Source organism: Perissodus microlepis, chromosome 8 (genome assembly GCF_051167445.1).
Source record: "Perissodus microlepis isolate ML-2025 ecotype Zambia chromosome 8, ASM5116744v1, whole genome shotgun sequence".
NCBI classification, from domain to species: domain Eukaryota; kingdom Metazoa; phylum Chordata; class Actinopteri; order Cichliformes; family Cichlidae; genus Perissodus; species Perissodus microlepis.
The window spans coordinates 26,800,035-26,815,065 of NC_140468.1; the positions used below are offsets into that span (position 1 = coordinate 26,800,035).

The 15,031-nt window shown below is 40.8% G+C and overlaps 1 protein-coding gene and 1 pseudogene across 1 annotated transcript in view; both read right to left on the minus strand.

Moving 5' to 3' along the window:
* The window catches only part of LOC146382122 (zinc finger MYM-type protein 1-like), a 30,388-nt pseudogene extending 20,463 nt beyond the window's left edge, over positions 1-9,925 (minus strand).
* The window catches only part of ca10a (carbonic anhydrase 10 (inactive)a), a 314,556-nt gene extending 299,789 nt beyond the window's left edge, over positions 1-14,767 (minus strand). The window contains exon 1 of the mRNA XM_084938446.1: positions 14,157-14,767. Within this exon, the coding sequence (XP_084794572.1) occupies positions 14,157-14,217 (61 nt within the window). The 5' untranslated portion in view covers positions 14,218-14,767. The remainder of the gene's footprint in view (positions 1-14,156) is intronic.
* Positions 14,768-15,031: the final 264 nt, after the last annotated feature.

The window sequence follows — 15,031 nt, forward strand, 5'->3', positions numbered from 1 at the left end:
TGATGAAAGAAATTTCACTGTCCTTCCCCCCAGATTCTCGAGGTTCTAGGTGGGGGGCTGTAGTCTTTTATCACAGACACATCCTTGTGCTTTTGATGTAAGCTTCCTGCGTTTACGACCCTTTGGTCAGCAGGAGGTCTGACACACACACACACACACACACACTTACAGAAGTTCACACATATACATACAATGCTTTGTCTTAGAACCAAGGGGGCGTGGCTTTGTTCTGACGTGTTTTGTGTGAACTGTCTCTCAATAAAAGGTAGCAGGAGGAGGTCAGATCTGGGGGTCATTCTCGTGGTGGACACAGACGAGGCCTCCCTTGCGCAAATAATCGATCGATCGACTGTCTTGTTTTCTTCATGATGAATAAGTCTCTAGAATTAGCGGGGTTTGTGGAAACACAGACCCAACAGCAGCCAAAAAAGGTGTAGTCCGCGTCTGTGAACACCCGTGTGTACACCTGTGTGCATACCTGTGTGGATCAGCACGCTTGTATTCCAAAGGTTTCTCCATGTAACGATCTGCTAGGGAGTGTGGGGAGCCATAGCCCCGTCCCCCAGGGCATGAAGCAGGTATGGAGGAGATCCAGGCCCCAGACATCCAGAGGCCCCAGAGTACGAGGACCCGAGGAGGACCACCAAAAAGGGGGGGAACCGTGCCACCCTCCTGGGAAGAGCTGAGTAGAGCCCCAAACGAGAGGTCACCCAGCAGCTACGGAGCAGAGGCCACAGGGGGTTGCAGTGGCGTGCCTGTGGGCTCTGCCGGCAGCCAGCTGTGCCAGAGAGGACCGAGCTTCAGGCCCCGAGGCCAGAGGCCTGAGGGCACCCCACCCCCCGTAAGGGGCCCAGCCGGGCCACAGGCGCCAGGCCCCGCCAATCGGCCACCAGGAGTGAGCCGGTACATACATGAGCGCCCAGCCCCAGTCGACAAGAACCACCAACACACCAACGTCTGAGGGCACCAGCCACCGGCAGGGAGTGTGGTGAGGGGAGATAGGCCTCCGTACTTTGGAGGGCCTGAGATGTACCCAGAGAGGTTGAGTCTAAGACCCAACCTGACATATAGACACAGACGAACAGGCGCACGCGGACACAAACGTGCATTCCCACCCCATATACACACAAATTATTTTTGTCACTCCAAAAAAATAATTTCTGTCCACTATAAAGGAGAACATCATAGCCTGATACCTGCAGGTCTGACAGCAGCAGGTGTATCACTCCTTTTTCTACCTGGAGACAGCAGTCGCCTCATTGTTCTGACACACAACGCAAAACTATCCACAACACTACACACTAACTACACAAGACAACACATTCACTACACACCCCAAACACGCTAAACGTCACAAATCTCTCACATCTCAAAACTCGCTCTCTCTCTTTTTCTGCTGTCTCTCTCTGGCCGTCACTCCTAAAACTTCCCCTGTTTGTTTCCTGATGCATCTTATCATCTTTTTCCTGATGACATTCAGCTATACTACCCAATCAGAGAAGAGAGCTTATGATCTTCAGAAGACTTAAATGACTGTTTAACAGACATTAAGCAATGGTTGAACAACAATTACTTACAGCTAAACCCAGACAAAACTGAACCTTTGATTGTGTCACCGGACAGTGTAATGTCTGGCTTTCAACAGTGACTGGGTGATTTAGGTTCCTCACAGAAGCATAACCTCAGAAATTTAGGTGTTATTTTTGATGAAGTTTTTTCTTTAGAGCAAAACTTAAATCAAATAGTAAGAACCTGCTTTTTGCATTTGGGAAACATCTAAAAACTTAGATGTATGGTGTCAATAAGTGAACTTAAGATGATAATTCATGCTTTTGTCTCTACAAGACTCAACTATTGTAATAGTCTGTTTACCTGTCTAAACAAGAAAGGGCTAGCTCGTCTACAGGTTGTTCAAAACTCAGACTACTGACCCGCTTAACCCTTTAAGACCAACCAAGTCCGCCAGAGCTTACTTTATATTTTTACATGCTGTAGTGCCATTTTTGGGAGCATTTCAAGTTGCTATACATCAATACAACTGTTATAGCCCATATTTTAATAATATGTATGCATTAAGTCCATAGTAACGACATTAATTGCAAAAAAGTGCAATAAACTACAAAAAAATTGAAAATTGTTTTTGTTTTGTTTTTACATATATTTCTACTTGGAGAAATTTAAGAGGCTTATCCCTCAAAACTAGTTTACAACAACAGGAAATTTATTTTGAGTGTCTTCATAGTTTTATTTTTGAGATACACCAATTTTTATATACTGCAGGAAAAATGAAAAACAATCCTATGATGCAAATTTGCAAAGAAAACAGCATGTGCATCAAAATAAACTATTTTCAGCAGTGCAATTCGAGTTCTAAGCATCCCAGAAACTATTCAGAAAAGCATAAAGTCAAACATGACTTATAAAAACACCAGTATAGGGCTTTGGAGCGTGATGTCACGGGGGTGGGCGTGGAAAGGATTTTGGCCCGATCCGCCATTTTGGGGGTCTAAACAAAGCGCAAGCGAAAAGGGAGCGAAGGCACACACAACAGCCATGGTTCATATTTGCTGTGTGGTCGGCTGCAATGTTCGATCGCACGACCAGCAAGAGAATAAGCATGAAAAGGGTTTGTCTTTTCATTCTTTCCCAACCTGGAAGCAACATGAGGCAGCTCGTGTATCGATGTTAGCAAACAAAGGCATCTAGCCTGGATAGCAGCTGTGAGACAGCTGATATCCAGTTCTCTTCCATCTCCAAATATCTGTTGGTGCTCCAGACATTTTCATTCCGGTAAGTTCTAAATAAGTTCATATCACTCTTTATAGCCTATTAGTTTTATTTTCGATGCGCTCTGAGCTCATAGCAAATTAGAACAAACATCCTACTGAGTGATTTTGCAGAACTACCTTCTATTTATAGAGTTGCTAATTATTTGGCATTATTGCAGCAAACCAGCCTATGAAATGGATGAAAGATCGTGACTGGGTTCCAGCGCTACACAAGGGACCTGCTTCAAACATACCACCATGCCAATCAGATTACTTCTTCCATGTCAGGGTGAAGAGGTGACCCTTCTGGATAAGATGGTGAAGGTTTGCTGCGTTTGGTGAACAGTGTGGTAGTAAAACCAGGGAAAAATGAAATTCTTTTGCTGTATAAATAGCGGTATTTTTTTTTCAAAAGATACAGTAAATAAAGTAATGTTAGTAGTGGGTGATATCATGTAAACACTGTCATGATTTTATGTAAACATTTTGTCACTTGTAAACTATAAAAGACATGGATTCTACATTGTAACTGATGTGATGTTCTATAAAGTGGTTTTAATAAAAAAAAAAAAGAGGCAAAAATTAGTTTGTTTCTTTATTCAATTTTTGAACAGTGATACTCAGTCAGTATATATTCAGTAAATGCAAATTATTTACACGGCAGTGCACTACAGGCATAAATCTAGACCCCTAGATAAAACATTATGGCATTATAGCAGTGACAACTCCTCCACAGCAGCAGGTGGGATTTTTCTTTTTTGAGGACGGCTCCTTTGACCTTTCAATACGGATGGTCTGTTTATGTTTTGATCAAGAGCCTTTTTTTGGGCAGCTGAAGAGGAGAAGTCTATGTTATGGCCAACCACTGACTGTATCTTGGTCATATTACCCAGCAAAACCCAGTATGCAGGTTCATCTGTAACAGTCCTTGTGCCACGGATCAACACTGTTGCTTCTACATTAAACAGAAGAGCAAGGACATGGGTGCAGGTCTCCACGACTCCGGCCTTACAGGTGCAGTGGGCGGCTTCAACCTTCCCTGTGATGCTCACAGTGACCCATGGCTGCAATGCTGGTTCATTCAGTCTTTGAGAGTGCAGTACCTGAAACACACACAGACAAAGTTAATTTAAAGACAAGAACTATGAGCCAAGGCCGACATAAATGTGTTTTATCTACTTTATCATAAATGTAACAAAGTGTTTAGAAAGTTAGCACATACATGGAATTTTTCATTTCTTTATGTGTCTATCTATAGAACGCTGCATGTTATAGTGTAAATCTGCCTGTTCTCTGTCAGAAACCTGCCTGCAGAAAATGAACCTAAAGTATGTAATGCAAGGATGTCATCACTTTAGAGATGGAGAAAGCATAAAGTGACAATTATGAATCACTTAATTGTCTTAAGGAGATTCTGCAGGTCATTAATCAATGTATAAAATTAAAATAAAATGTATTTTTAGTGACACAAGATACAAATATTGACGCAAGATGTATAATTAGAATTGTTTATAATAAATATGAATAAATCATTGCAATTTCTTTAACCATAAAGAATAACTAAATCCTTCAGGACAGTGTCTCATCAATGCACTGAACTCACTATGTTATCCACCTAACAGCCTCCACATGTTCTCACTGTAATTTCCCCTCATGAATGAATTTATGCTGCACTAATGTGAATGTTTGCAGGGAAATCAAACGCATTTCACTCGCAGTACTTGAGCTGACTTACCTTTGTTTGAATGACGACTTGTACGCGCTGATTCCACAGATAAGGTACGAAAATATGTCAGGCTACGACAGTAGCGTGTTTCATACGGGTCCACATTTCCAATGCACGCTATTTTCTGCAAGTACCGCTGCTTCGCCTCTGAACGAAATCGGTCTCTATATAGTCCATTCTCTTTTGAGCTGCTTTTTAGCATCTTGTAATCGTCATTCCAACACAGTGTGTTTGTTTTGAGTCGTAGACCCCGAAAATGGTGCCGCGCTCCCACAATGCATTGCGGCGTGACGTCAACTCCAAAGCCCTATCCGGTCGTTAAGTCTGACTAGCCGTGTCTGGGCCTAAACTCTGCTGCAGGTCCATATATCAAACGATCACTATGGCATTACTGAGAGTTGAAAAACTGTCTAAAGTATTTCATCTTTAATAAAATGATCAGCGTTCTGCTCTACCAGGTGTAACAATTGAGTTTAACATCCAGGCATCCATGAAAACGGAATTTATGACATTTAACGGAGTTAGAAGTTAGCAGGAAGTTAGCTCGCTAGCTTCTATCTAAATACAATATAGCATGTCCTGACTGCGGGGTTTTGGAAACAAATTAAAACGTACAGCTCTGTTATCACTTCCAACATAAATGAAGACAGAAAACTAAACAGCAGTGACGTTTGTAGGGTTACTGAAGTTTGGCTAGCTGGTATATAATGATGTGCTACGTGACCGCTAGCGACACAGCTATGTTAGCATAATATAAACAAGCTAACTTTTTTTCCACTCGATAAAAGTTAACGTGAGTGTTCTCGGTGGTCAGGAACAAATGTAATCGCATGACAGGATGCTGTAAAAGGACCAAACATCAGTCAGGAGAACAACTGAGATAATCCATCCACAATACGAGGTTAGTCATTCATATACTGCTGCATGGGCTGGGCTGTAGTTACATCCTAAGGTTTTAAAAACTGAGCTTAAATAAATGATTAGCGGTAATAAAAGCCGAGGGAGGTCAACAGTGATCACTGACTGTTTTAGGAGCTTTTTGAGATTAAATAGAAGTAAATACATTAAAAATGTTAACAACACAAAAGCCATATTAAATGCAGACTACTTTAGGCCCGGAAGTAGGATTCGTCACGTCATCACTTAACGACCGGATAGGCTTTTAAGGCCTACAAGTTACATTTTCCGCGAAAAATGACGTCACTTCCGGTTTCGGGCAGGAAATGGCAGACATGCGATCGTTAATGCTGACGTCTGTTTCAATGTGGGAAGTGTTACGAACAGCTGATCGGATCGACAAAGCCTGTTTCTGGAATATTATGTTTTTGTTCCTGCAAGCGCTTTTTATGCAATTTTTGCAAAGCTATATGTGGAAGGAAACCGGGACCTAGGACAAGCTGATGGCATAAGATGTAAGTACAACTCCTCTGGTTTCATGTGCAAAAAAACTTATTGCGCAAGCTTACGTGGTTCCGGTTCTACAGGGATTTAAAATTAATTACGCAAAACAGAGCATGCCGCTCCAACCGGCTTTATAGGGTTAAACAAAGGAGCTCATATAACTCCTGTTATAAAGTCCCTGTTGGAGTCAAATTGTTAAATGTTGTCATTGTGTTACTTAAATTTGTAAGTCTTAGTTGAAACTGTAGGATCAAAGATATTCCTTTGTCTCTGACCACCTTTCCAACAAGTCTGTTGGTGGGGGAGGCTGTAGTGTTTTATTATAGGGACATCCTATCTGAGGGTTCTGTTTTCTTGGTTAGTAAGCTTCCTGCTTTTATTACCCTTCTGTGGGCAGGAGGTCACACAAACGCACCCCCAAACACAAAAACACACACTCACATGCATACACACACACACATTCTCGCACATGCATACACGCACACACACACACACACACACACACACACACACACATTCTCAAACATGCATACACACACACACATACACACACACATGCTTACACGTGCACACACATACACACATAGTACCTTATCTTTTAGAACCATAGGGGGGTTTACAATGGGAGGTGCTTGTGTGTATTGTAACTGTTTTCAATAAAAGGCGGCAAGCGGAGGCCAGAGTCGAGGTCGTCTGTGGTTGGATTCAGAGTGCTTTCCTGAGACACCGAGTGGGCCTCCCTTGCTAGCAAGTAAAATCGATCGATCGCTGATTGTCTTGCTTCTTCGTCGTTAACGGGAATACGTTTCTAAACCAGTGGGGCCTGTGGAAGCGCAGACCCAACAGTCACTACACTGGCTACCAATCAGATTTAGATTCAATTTTAAAATTCTAGTTTTAACCTTTAGAGCACTACAGGGACAGGTCCCTCCCTATATTGCTGATTTGATTTGTATACACACCTCTTCTCGTAACCTCAGGTCATCGAATCAAAACCTTTTAGTGGTTCCCCACACTCGTTTCAGGACTCAAGGGGACTCCTCTTTCCAAGCTGTTGCACCCAGACTGTGGAATGCACTCCCTCTATTTCTACGGTGTCTGGACTCAGTGGAGACCTTCAAAAACCAGCTAGAGACATTTTTATTTCAAAACGCTTTTAATTAGACCAGGGTTTTTATGATGTATTTATGGCTGTATTCTGTTTTTGTTACCTCTCTTGTGAAGCACTTTGTGACATCTGTCTGTGAAAAGTGCTATATAAATAAACTTTTACTTACTTTTTACTTACTTACTTACTAACATTATGCTAAATGTCTTATTTACTCTCTAATTCAGTTTTGATTAGACAAGGATAACAGTGTTAAATGTTTCCTAACTATCATTCTCTCATGGACAATGAGACTTATTGTATTTCAAAATTCTACCAAAGTGTGGGAATCAAGTTACCTGATTTTAATATTTCACAGGTCACTTGGATGAATGACGAAATGTTTCTCCCACTGAAAACGCTACTTCCAGATGAACAGAATCACCCTTTGGGATAAATTAGTTTAGGTTTCAAGATTCACATTTTAGGTTATTTTTAATTTCTTTGACAGTCTAGCAATAAAGCTGAGTTTTTGCGTTACATCCTTTTACGTGCGCTCAGAATAGTGGCACAAAAATAACGCCATACCTTTAGCCAGGGGAGCCAAAGATATCGTAGGCCCTGTTAGGTCTAAACAGAAGCTCCCGGTACACCACGACTAATCATTTTTACGCACTAGAGACACACCCACCAAACAACAAACTCTGGTAACTCTGGCGATTCTGTTTTGAGACGTGAAGCTAGGGATACCGGCAACTATAGAGAATTGTCTTCCAGGGGAAAGAGCATGTGACATTGAGGGAAATTCAAAACTGCTGGTTAAAGGTAAAGATTAATTTGGTAAAATTATAATTCAGGCTGGCAGTAATTTAATTGAAGGTCATTAAAATTAATATTGAGTTGGTGTGTAGCTTTGCCAAAACAATGTCAGACTCCAAAGTTTTTTCTGTTCCCCGTCCTAATCAATTTAAGACTGACATGTGTAGCCTCATGTTCTCCTTAAATTGCTGGCTATCTGAGTGGTGTCCAAAAAACAATATGGGCTTTATAGAAATTTGGGTAACCTTCTAGAGGAAACCTGATTTTGTCAGGAGAGACGTCTACCCCATTTTTGATGGAGCAGCTCTCATTTCTAGAAATCTGCCCAAATTTATTAACCCTGCAAAATATGACTTTCCAGAGTTGGGACAAGGAAGCAGTCTTACATTCCTCTTTGCAACTTCTCTCTTCCTGTTATCCCCCCAAAACCCAGTCCTCTGAAGACTGTGTCTGCTCCCTCACAAAAACCTGCCAAAAATTATTTAAATACAAAAAAGTCTATGTCTTCTCCCTCACAAAAACCTGCCAAAAATTATTTAAATACAAAAAAATCACAAAGAAAGAACAATATAGTATCCACAGCTGCACCAAAGAGTACAACAGTGAAAGGTGGACTGTTAAGCATTAGGTCTCTGTCTTATAAGTCCCTGTTAGTACATAAATGAATAACTGATCAACAAATTGATTTACTCTGCCTGAAAGAAAAACCTTGTTACACCATAATGATTATGTTAGTTTAAATGAATCAACACCTCTGAGTATTACAAATTGACAGAATCCTTGAAACACAGGCCAGAGGGGATGTGTGGCAGAAATCTCCCACTCCAGCTTGTTAATCAACCAAAGACCTAGGCAGAATTGTAGTTCACTTGAAAACCTGAAGCTTAGCCCTGTCCACCCTAGCTGGAAAACTCAGAAAAAGTTTTATTTGTTGATCTCTATTGTCCACCTGGGCCTTACTCTGACTTTTTATCTGATTTAGTGCTCTGCCTAAGATAAAATAATTGCTGTGGGTGATTTTAACATCCATGTAGATAATAAAAATAACAGCATCAGTACAACATTGAATCTATTACTAGACTCAGTTGGCTTCTCTCAAAATACAAAAGAACCCATCCACCATTTTAATCACACTCACACCATTTAACAGTGTTTCCTGAAAACCCACTTTGTCTGATCATTTCCTAATAACATTTAAATTTACAATAATGTATTACACAGCAGTGGGAATAGATTTCATCACAGCAGATTCAACCACTGTTGTCTTCTTCGATGCCTTGTTCCAACACAGTGCATATCCATAAAGATATTTAGAAATCACAAAAAAGTAAATTCGTGGGTATAATGTCCAAAAGAGTAACTAATAGCTAGTTTGTAAAGGTCACCACCTACTAACATCTATTCTCAAAAGAAAAATGGGGCTGAAAATGTACTAACAAAGTTGTTTACTAAATTTTTGAAACAATATTCTTATTTATCCTGTTTAACTCCTCTCTGGAGGGGAGAGGGAGGGGAAACAGGAGGACAAAGGAGGGGGGAACAACTAAGCTGTAGTGCCTCTTCACCTCACTGTGCAATACCTTTTGTGCAATACTTTTGTTAATAGTCAACGGTGCAATAGACCTCAATACTTGAAATGTGCAATTCACTTGTATTTTTATTTTTATTCCTATTTATTCTATTTATCCCCTTCGTATATTTTATTTATATATGTCTCTGTATTTATATATGTGTGTGTGTGTGTATATATATATATAATATTCTGTAACTGTAACTTCTGTCGGTGCTGTGCTTTTGGAAACAGAATTTCCCAGAGGAACCCACCCGAGGGATTAATAAAGTTTTATCTTATCTTATCTTATCAGAATTATAATTGTAGCCAGTGATGCTTGAGCTACCTGCTGTGGTGACCCCCAGTGAATAAGAGAAAAGCTGAAAATAGCTTGTAAATGTGGTGCAACTTAAATCAGATTGTGATTGATGTGTTGCAAATTCTTTATAGTGTACTGGTGGATTGAAACAGCCCTACTATGAGTATCCTTGATTTCGAATGATCCTCCACTTCATAATAACCTAGGGGTTCTGTCACAGCACCAAGTGAGTCAGCCTCATGTTCACTGCCATCTTAGCGACACCAAACTTTGCATCTTGATTACAGCATAGATTAAAGCCTTGTCAACGAGACTTTTGTGTCCACAATCCAGGCTCAACTGTGCATGATAGGCTGCCTTTGAAGTTTTGCTTATCACATTCCACATTCATGTGTGTGTATCTACATTTGGCTAATAAATGTATTCCATTCCATCAGGAATTTGTTAAAGAATAAATGTCACTGAAAGGAAACTGCTGACACACTATAGAATCCCAAGCACCATCAAGCAAAGATTTTCACTGTCAAATGTGACTCAGACAACAAGTACACATGATGACACAGAGGTCTAAAGGTTAGCACGCATGCCAGTGTTTAACTGAGCAGCTGAATGTGTACATGCCCACACCAAGCCTCAGGAGTAAAGAGAATATCAACATGTCCTTGGATTCACTGTTACAGAGACCCAAGTCAATCTCTGCCTAGGTTCCACTTACTCATTTCCTTTGCAGCTACTGACTTTTAAAAACTGAACTGGATAAGAAATACTAAAAGATGATCAAAACTGAAAATCTGAACATCTAAACATGTTTAGAGTGGATTAATTTTCCCTCATCTTATTTGGCAAAAGTACAACTACATGTTGTGAATAGCCTGAGATATTTAGGTCACATCACCAGGAATGCTCTCTGTGGTGCTGAGGATGTTGTAAATTGCATGCACAAGCAAAATGAATGGTTCACAAATGACATATGTGTAAAAACGATGTCAAAATAGCTCTTTTAGAGCCAATTTACACAACACATTTATGTTGGAGTTGAAATAAATCAAAGAAATTAAAACCTTGAGTGATATATAAAGGTGAATACTGTATTTTACTCAAATTTCCAAAATGGACAGGTTTGCAGCTAGTAATGTTATTGCTATTCATGCTGTGTTTAGGAATGTCATGTATAACTATGTGTCAATTAACTGTGTTGAAAAATGTCGTTGAATTGACATAAGACATCTCACTTGGTTTTAGAATAACTGGAACAAATTTGGAACAGAAATTACTATCTGATAGCTCTTCCTTGAAGTTATTGCTTCGTATCAGCACTGGAAAACACAACCTGGCATCCAGTCTTGGTGATCGTCACTTCCAATAAATATGGTAACCACAGAAGTAGGGGAGTGACGACTAAACGTCCCCCAGAGACTGCAGGTGTATGCTGCGGTGATGGAAATGTTGAAACAGCAGGCAATGATGGCAAGGCAGCAGAAGCACTGACACATCAGAGGGAGAGATGGGATATTTGCTAAACTGCTAAATAGTGAGGGTGTGTTTAGTATATGATATGAAGAGAGGCATACATGTAAGTCTGTATGACACTCTCTAACTGGAGTTACCTGCCTCAATTAGTTCACAGGGTTTGTTCCACTTGTGTTATAATATTGTATCTTTGTGTTTTTGCCAAGGAGGCAGAACAGGTCATCAACCAATTGGAAGGTTTGTGGTTTGATCCCTGCCTGCTCCAGTCTTCCATCCATCCATTCGCTTCCGCTTATCCTTTTCAGGGTCGCGGGGTGCGCTATCCCAGCTGTCATGGGGCGAGAGGCGGGGTACACCCTGGACAGGTCGCCACTCTGTCGCAGGGCTAACACACAGAGACAGACAACCATTCGCACTCACATTCACTCGCACATTCACACCTAGTGGCAATTTGGATTATCCAATTAACCTATCCCCACAAGCTGCATGTCTTTGGACGGTGGGAGGAAGCCGGAGTACCCGGAGAGAACCCACGCAAATACGGGGAGAACATGCAAACTCCACACAGAAAGACCCCAGCCTGATGGTGGAATTGAACTCAGGACCTTCTTGCTGTGCGGCAACAGTGCTAACCACCTTGCCACCGTGCTGCTTGTCTGCTTGTCAAATATCCTTGGGCAAGTTACTAATCCCAAGTTGCTCTCCAATGCATCCATTGGAGAGAGAATGTTAGATAGAAAGCCCTTAAGAATAGAATAAAGTGCTTGCATGAATGTGTGAATGAGGTATGTTGCATAAATCCCTTTGAGTGCTCAAGTAAAGTAGAAAAGTGCTGTATAAAAACCAGTCCATTTGCTTTGTTGTGGTCTGCTGGGAGAGCAGCACCAGACCTGGTGACAACAATAGACAGAAAAAAAAAAAAGGATCAGGATGGCTGACTCTGTGATTGGCTGCAAATTGGACGTATTTAACCTCCTAAGACCCGAACTCTTCCACGACATGCATTTTTAATTTCTCTTTGACATTTGGGCATATTGGGGCCCGATGAATGTAAAAGCAAAGAATTACCTTTTTTTTTTTTTTACCTTATTTTTGTTTTTAAGAAAAATAAGAGCCACATATGAGAATATTTGTTTAACATTTTGATAGAACAATAGCAGTATAATGTCCTTGTAAGTGGATATCAGGCCCATGTAGAGCAAAATTGAATATTTTGGTCGAAATAACCCAAAATGTGATGTCCACATATGTGGACGCCAGGTCCTAGAAGATTAAATTGGTAAAGAGGGGGGTAAGCAAAACATTTATCCATTATGACCTCATCAGAACACTAGCAGATTTAAACCTAGGGTCTTCTTCTGTATCACTGTGTTTCACAAGTATGTGGGAACAATAAGCACTGACTGTGCAGAGACTTGTACAAATAAGCTCACTATAACATAGATTGAGACAGAAACATAATCTTTTCAGATGTCGTTCATCTGAAGAACCAGCATTTAATCTATTCATTTTCAACCAAGTTTTGGTTCATAAACTTCATAAAGGGACATATTTTAAAAGGCCATAATTGACTAACTAGATTTAGCACAGAAAACACTGCCCATGGGTGACTGATGCTTGGGGGTGGATAGATGACTATTATACCAGATGCTAGGGTTAGAACAACTGAGATTAAACACTAAACACTAATGTATGTGATGAATGATGGTGTTTGACAGCTGCAGTAAATCTCAGCTGTAGTTTAAATTCCACACCTCTTAGCTGATTGTGTTTCTGAAAAGCACATTTTTCTTACTGGGGCTGACAGCAAGTTAATCCTCTACCTTCTTATTCAAGTTTGTTTAATAGTGTTGAAAAAGAACAGCGTTGTCCGTACTAAGCTTTTAATTACAACCATTTTAAAACAGTCACTACCGGAAGGTAGGGAAGGAGTGAGGGAGGGAAGCTAGGACACTATATAGTGGGTTGACTGGAATATAAATCATTTTCCCTCCCTGACATCGTGTAGGTACAAAAATGAGATAAGAGCTTAGCGTGCATAATGCGTGAATACGGAGGATTTACGCGCGTCTTCGTTGTGAATTCTCAGGTTTGCGTCATTTCGAAAGACAGATAAAAAAATAAATAAAGGCAGAGCAGTAAAGATAACCAAATCGTGTCCCTGCTGTTTATCATGGAGGCGCGGATACGTGTTTAAAATGAAGCTTCGCTTGTTTGATGCGCATCGGTTTTTTGGTCTGCAAATATCTGTCTTGTTCTAAAATCTTACGGGTAAATTCGGACAAATTTAGAATTTTAAAGACAAAAGGGGCCACAATTCTTTCTTTTTAATTATCAAAGTGCTTTTAACATATCGATAAAAGAAGAAACGTGCTCTATTAGGTACGGAGTATAGAAATGGGCGTTGAACTCCTGTATTTGCTTGAAACATGAGCGAGAGTAAAAGCTTCGCTCCATCGGCAAGCGCCGAAAGCTTAGGTACATCTGCTGCATGACCTACAGCCCCAAATCTGCTCCTCATATCGTAGACTGCAGCGCACTCAGTGGTGCGCATAACAGCTTTATGTGACAATAACTCTAAGTGAACTGTTTCTGGAGCCTAGAGACTTCACAAAAACTGGAAAGGACCGGTGAGGAGAGACTGTGGGAGTTCTTGTGCAATGCATCCATCGAGTGACCAAAAAGAAAAAAAAGTCAATCTTGCGTTATGCGTGTGTCAAAAGACTGCGCATCAGTTGCTGGAGGCGGTACCTTCTCTGTTTTTGAGTCCCACATAAAAGGTCACATACACGCGAAGAGGTATGTATAGGTGAGCAAAGAGAGAAACAACGAGAATGATTCTCGCCAGGCGCACAAACTAGAGTGCATTCTGATGCGTCCCCCTCCACCTGGCCATTTCCTGCACACTAGTTTGATAAACCAAATCTCACCCATATCAGACAGAATTTCAGAAAAAAAGTTCCAGATAATTCATTGATGAATTGTTGTTTTTTTTAAATATACCCACAACTCACCTGATATACAAACAATAAAATTAGCTTGAAGAATGATCAGTATCTCCCAAATTATATCCATTCTCTGTCTTCATTCCACGTACATTACGCACCAGCATAAAAAACAAACAAATCAGAAAACGAAGCTTTTTCAGATGCTCTGTGCCTTTACGTCGGATCCTGCTGTACCTCTTCCACTGGGTATTTTCCTCGCCACGCACATAACAGGCGATTAAAGCCTTAGGAATAAACACTGCACGTTCCCACCAGATTCCAAAGATAGGTAAAAAGAAAGAGAAAAGCCAAACTGTAGCGATCCTTCGTCAGTTCACTGTATTATTACTCCAGTGCGCCATGGAACGGCCACATCCTTCCATCCATCCGGTGCTGTTTCACACAGCGGACATCCCCTTATTACCACGTAAAATCGCATATGATCGCTTCAGGAAATTCTGTGTATCGGGCGTAAAATACAGGGGGAAAGCCTGGGTTAATGACTGGTGGGACAGCGGTGGGATCCGTGTAACACCTGGAGACGCCTCACAACTCTGTGAACTCGCATCGCCAGGTGCTGAGCTTCCGATCTAGACTTCTCCCCGTCACCGCAAGGGACCAGTGCCAAGTTTAACCCAATAACATCAAGACTTCCGGTAACAGTTCACAAAATAAAAGTACTCGCTTATCGGCGCTTGTGCATTTTCATGCATGCACACAGAACTTAATCAAGATGTTGGAAATCTGAAGATGTGAGGAAAAAATACATTTCTATAAAACAGGCACCCGTAAGTTTACGATGACAGCATTCCAGCATAATTAGTGCAAATTTATAACATATACATGATAATTAAGTAATTTGTAAGTAATAAGTAATTTGTTAACAGCTGACCTAGATTTAA